Source organism: Olea europaea, unplaced genomic scaffold (genome assembly GCF_002742605.1).
Source record: "Olea europaea var. sylvestris unplaced genomic scaffold, O_europaea_v1 scaffold586, whole genome shotgun sequence".
Classification (NCBI taxonomy): Eukaryota; Viridiplantae; Streptophyta; class Magnoliopsida; order Lamiales; family Oleaceae; genus Olea; species Olea europaea.
Window position 1 is genome coordinate 139,327 of NW_019264200.1, and position 6,408 is coordinate 145,734.

A 6,408-nucleotide genomic window follows, 5' to 3' on the forward strand; every position below is an offset into this window, starting at 1 on the left:
ACTGGACTCACAAATGGGAAGGGTGGGGTAGGGTACGGGGGAGAGGAGGTTGAAGAAGATGATGAATAGTTTTAAAAAAAAAATTTATTATAGAAAATGTAAACGGACCATTTTACCCTCATCTATTTGTTAATTTGAATCAAACATTTAATTTAAGGGTTGACTAACGGATAAGTGGATGAAATCTATCAAATGGACTTTAGCTGCCACAGAAGTTAAAGGTTTGGGACTGCAGCCGGAAAAATTAAAGGTTAAGTTGTATTTTGCAATAAAATGAAAGATTTGGGACCTCTGCTGCAATTATCCCTCTCATTTATTATCCACATGTTCCATAAAACTCACAATTTATAATACCTAAAAGCACTACCAAACATACTATAAATACTATGCCATCAAAGAGGTTTATTAATACGATAAACAAGCAGAGGCAGAACTGGGGTCTTCAACTATGAACATAAGCAACAAGCTCAAACAAAAAGGTAAAAACCACAAGCCACAAACAAGCTGGTAACACTTGTAATTACCCATTTTGAGGCTCCAGAAAGTATACATGAAGCCCTTCAACTTTCCCCAACCAAACTTTTATTTCAGTCCCACCCCACGAATAGCTTTTGTGAAACTGAAAGTCCTCCACCTGTTCCATAAACATGCATTACTATGAATAAAAGTAACAATATACTTGATGAATATTTAACAAGGAATATATGATGCAGTGGTAGAAAGAATATTTCAGTACATGAGTAGAAAGCAACGAACAAGAATGAAACTTGATAAGAAAGGGAGAGAGAGAAGCATGGGGAGAGAATCAAGAGAGAACTAAGAGGAAGAAAATATCAGTTCTAAGTGTTACAATGCAAAGACTTCATTATGTAAGGTTTCACGTAACTAAATAGGAAAATAACTATAAAATCTATTAAAGCGAACCCTAATTGTTTACTAAAGTATTTATATGGAAACTCTTCCACATAAAATCTATTAAACTAAAACCTGTTGGAAAAATAAACAAGTGATGACTTTAAAAACCAAAACCAAACTTACCAATCTTACCGAAATTTGGATAGAATAACGGTAAGGAAACAAGATAAAAATATTTCATAAAAATAATGACAAATGAAATGGATGCAAAGTCGAGGTAAGAGTTGAAATCTTTGTCCATAAACCGATTTTTCCCACAATGGTGCCTATAGATGATGGCAATCAACTCCTAAGATACAACAACTATCCTCTTATGTCAGTAACACTCCAAAACATCAATGAACAAAAATCAGATTTTGTACTCTTGTTAAATGAACAAAATAAAACCAAATGAACAAAATAAAACCAGAATTTATGCAAAGTATATGAAGAATTTTGGTAGAGAAAAAAGAAAGTCAAAGTATGCTATGATTGCATATCATTGGGATGAAGAAATGGACGTCCCAAGGATTCTATTTATAGAGAATTAGGGGTTGTGAGTGAAGTGCTGCGTGCCAAACCTTGCAACTTTATCAACAGAAGCATCACTTGCCGTCGCTAACATCTTGCTCGAGCACTAATTTCAAAGTTTTAACAGAACCTTTTTCGTCTGCTTGTCGCTCAAGCGATAGGAGAGCGACGTAGTTAGGCAAAAATCCAGGCCAATTTTTCCTCTATTTTTCTTCCAACTTTGGATTACAATTTCACATTCATCCGGAATTGGTTTTGAACTTTCAAATATATCAAATAATCTACTTGACGAGTAGAACAAGTTAGTCTATTTATATTTGTAATTTGACTATCGGATCAAGTCCGAATATTTGGCCGAAGTTGACACAAAAGTTACTTTTCCCATTTTTGTACTTAACCAATTCCAACAATTCCCTACATTAATGGAAATTTACAATATGCAATACACAATACAAATGATATGTAGACTCTAACTAAAGGAGTACATATGACAAGTAGCATCAAGGTAGGTGACTTATAGATTTGAACCTTCCTTAGTTGAATACAATCAAATTTACTAAGCTAATTAGTGAAATTGATGTCTTGAACTATTCAACCGTTCGTGTAAATCAAAACAACTGTATCAATACCATAACTTATCTAATCAATTCAATTCTCATGGTTGTGTTCATTTTGGACCTGAACAACTCTTGGTTTCATAAGTACTTTAAGAGAATTTAAGGCTCAAATTCTTGTAGAAGCAGCCATTTATATAGATGATCTCCTACCTTTCTTCCAAAGCGTAGGAATCATTAAAAATATACACTTATCCTTATACAAAATTTTACTCTAGCACTTAAGGTTTGTAGGAATGGGAGTAAGTGCTTTACTTTGAATCTTTCATAAATTGGTTGTCACATTAAACCAAGATCTTGGGATCTCCAATCTATAAGGTAGGGTTTTTGTTATGATGATTCCATTCGATTGGCTTTAGGCCCAATCCCTTCGTGAGATGGTATACTTGATCTCTTCTAAGTCCTTTCATCAAAGGATTCGCTAAGTTGTCTTTTGATCTAACATAATAAATCGAAATTATACGATTTGATATTAACTGTTTAATGGTATTATGTAACTAACGTATATGCTAAAATTTACTATTATACGTACTATTTTGTGCTATTGCAATTGTCGATTGATTATCACAATGGATATTTATCGCAGGTACCGACTTTTCCCAATATGGAATATCTTCGAGAAAATTACGAAGCCATTCCGCCTCTCCGATTTTATCTAAAGCAATAAACTCAAATTCCATCGTGAATCGAGCTATACAAATTTGCTTAGATGATTTCCAAGACATAGCTCCATCTCCAGTGGCAAATACATAAATACTTGTAGACTTTGAATCCTTTATGTCAAATACCCTCGATTGATTATCACAATGGATATTTATCGCAGGTACCGACTTTTCCCAATATGGAATATCTTCGAGAAAATTACGAAGCCATTCCGCCTCTCCGATTTTATCTAAAGCAATAAACTCAAATTCCATCGTGAATCGAGCTATACAAATTTGCTTAGATGATTTCCAAGACATAGCTCCATCTCCAGTGGCAAATACATAAATACTTGTAGACTTTGAATCCTTTATGTCAAATACCCAACCTTGTAGTGTAATCCATACTCAACCTTGTGTCTTAAGTATTTAAGTACTCGAGTCAATGCCTTCCAATGATCAGCACTTGGATTACCTGTAAATTTACTCAACTTGTTGACTACATATGCTATATCTAGACGCGTGCAGTTGGTAATGTACATCAAACTGCCTATAACACGTGAATATTCCAATTAAGATACGAGATCACCAGTATTTTTGGTTAAGTGTAAACTTAAGTCTACTGGTATCTTAACTGATCTATCATCATATGCCTTAAATTTCTTTAGTATAACCTCAATATAGTGTAATTGAGACAATGACAAACCATCAAGTGTCTTAGAGATCTTAATCCCTAATATCAAGTCCACAATTTCCATATCTTTGGTGTCAAAATGTTTGATTAACATTTTCTTGGTTAAGAAAATAGTGTTCCAGTTATTTCCCATATTAGCATATCATCAACATATACGATCACGTATTTGTTAGGTGTGTTTTTTATGTAGACACATTTGTCACATTCATTGATTCTAAAACCATTTGACAACATAGTTTTGTTAAATTTTTCACGTCACTACTTCGGTGCTTGTTTTAAACTATACAACGATTTTACAAGCTTACACACTTTTTTCTCATTTTCCAAAGCAACAAATCCTTCATGTTCCATATATATTTCTTCTTCTAATTCGCCATTTATGAATGCATTTTTAACATCCATTTAATGTATTTCAAGAATATGCAATGTCGTAATTGCAATCAATACACGTATAGAAGTGGTCCTCATAACAGGTGAATAGGTATAGAATAAATCTAGTCATTCCTTATCTATACCCTTTGGCTACTAATCTAGTCTTATATTTGTCTATTGATCCATCCGACTTCAATTTCTTTTTGAAGATCCACTTATAGCCTAAAGCTATATTTCTCAGAAGGAGTTAAACCAATTTCTAAGTATGATTATTCATAATGGATTCAATTTCATTATTAACCGTTTCTTTCCAAAAAGGAACTTCAGGAGAGGACATTGCTTGTTAAATGTCTTGAGATCATTTTCTAGTAGATGTGTTAGAAATTCTGGACCAAAAGTCTTATAAATCCTTTGCCTTTTACGGTGCCTTAGTTCTTCATCTATTTGATTATTGTCATCTTCTAGATTGTTTTCATTCGCAGCATCATAAGTTCGTTTGTGTGAACTTATTTCTTTTTCCTTAAATGGAAAGATATCTTCAAAGAAAGCATCATTCCTTGATTCAATGATCGTACCTTTATGTACATCAAGTATTTTCGATTTATGAACCAAAAATCGATATGCGTTATTTTTATTTACATATCTGATAAAGACACAATCTATTGTCTTGGGTCCAATCTTTACTTATTTAGGACTAGCTATTTGAACTTTTGCTAAACACTCTGCATTGTAAGATATTTATAGGAAGGCTTCTGATCTTTTCATAACTCATAAGGTGATTCAATCTTACTTTTGTGTGGTATTTTATTAAGGATATAATTTGTAGAAAGAATTGCTTCCCTTCACAAGTTTTGAGGTAAGCCTGAACTAACCAACATTGCATTCATTATTTCCTTAATGTTCTATTTTTGCGTTCAGCAATCCCATTTGATTAAGATGAGATGGTGCTATAGTTTGATAAATAATTCCAAATTCTGAACAAAATTCTTCAAATGGAGCGACATATTCTCCACCTTGATCGCTATGAATCATTTTTATTCGTTTTTCAAATTGATTTTCAACTTCAGTTTTGTAGTGCTTAAACATTTCTAAAGCTTCATCTTTACTTTTCAACAAGTATACATAGCAGTATCTTGTACAATCATCTATGAATGTGATAAAATACTTTTCCCACATCTTGTTTGTACAACCTTTAAATCACTTATATTCGTGTAAATAAGTTCCAAAGGTGTTGTGCATTGTTCAACTAAGTGAAACGACATTTTGGCTAACTTAGCCTTTACACAACTTTCGCATTTCCCATTATTAAAATGCATACTAGGTAATAAACTTAAATTCATTAACTTGAGTATAGAATTAAATTTTGCATGTCCTAATCTATAATATCATAAATTAGAAGACTCAAGAACATAAGTAGAAGATATTTTATTCCTTGAGTTATTCAGTACAATAGTAAGGACATTCATCTTGAATAGTCCATTTTTTACAGTCTTTGCATACATACAGATTATTCTTCGTAAGTATAAATTTAGCAGATACAAAGACCAGTTTAAAGCCATTCTTGCTTAATAGAGAACTTGACACTAAGTTCTTGCGAACATACGGCACATGAAGAACATTGTTAAGGCTAAGTTCCTTGCCCGACATCATCTTTAAAATTAATTGTCCTTCCATTTTTGAACTTGAGAAATTTCCCATGAACAGCTTCTCGCCCTAGGTTGGACTGTAGGAAGAGAACATTCCTTTATCAGCACATATTTGATGGTTAGCACCTATATTTACCCACCACTCCATGGGATTTCCAACATCGTTACATTCTGAAATAACGGCCGACAAATTTATATTTGATATACCATCAGATATAACATCAAATTCGGTGATATTCATTTGGGCTTGCTTCTTAAGCTTGCCACAATCGATAAAGTGATGTTCAACCTTTCCACAGTTATAACAATTGCCCTTGAATTTTTTTACATTCTTCCTAGAAGTTTCAACGGATTGCTTTCTTGTCTTGCTCTTGTTATTTGATTCCACCACATTGGCCTTAGCTCGTGGCATATGGCTCCCAACACGTTTGTTCGAACTTCTGTTATCTTCTTCAATTCTCAACCGGACGACGAGTTCTTCAATATTCATCTCTTTGTGCTTGTGCTTGTGCTTGAGATAATTCTTGAAGTCCTTCCACATGAGTGGAAGTTTCTCGATAATTGCAGCCACTTGAAATGATTCACTTAGAGAGACTCTGCGTGAATGTCATGGAGCACCACCTGCAATTCTTGTACTTAATTGATGACTTTTTTGAATCTACCATTTTGTAGTCTAAAAATTTACCCACGATGAACTTTTTTCGTTCCAACGTCTTCAGTTTTGTATTTCTTTTCCAACGACACCCATAGATCTTTGGTAGATTTCTTGAAACTGTATACGTTATATAATGTATTATCCAACCCATTCAATATGTAGTTCTTACATGAGAAATCTAAATGTTTTTTAGCATCCAATGCTATTAGTAATGCCCTATTATTTTTTCCTTTTTGCCCAGCGAGAGCATCTTCATTTAAGAATTATGCCAAGTCTAGAGTGTGAGATAAAACAACATTTGTTGTTGCCATCTTTTAAAATCAACCCCAATAAATTTCTTCAATTTTTCTCCATGTGGAAC

At 33.3% G+C, this 6,408-nt stretch overlaps 1 protein-coding gene across 1 annotated transcript in view; it reads right to left on the reverse strand.

Moving 5' to 3' along the window:
* Nucleotides 1-59: 59 nt before the first annotated feature.
* Nucleotides 60-6,408, reverse strand: part of LOC111389393 (soluble starch synthase 3, chloroplastic/amyloplastic-like) — a 13,430-nt gene continuing 7,081 nt past the window's right edge. Inside the window, exon 8 of the mRNA XM_023014318.1 lies at nt 60-634. Within this exon, the coding sequence (XP_022870086.1) occupies nt 521-634 (114 nt within the window). The 3' untranslated portion in view covers nt 60-520. The remainder of the gene's footprint in view (nt 635-6,408) is intronic.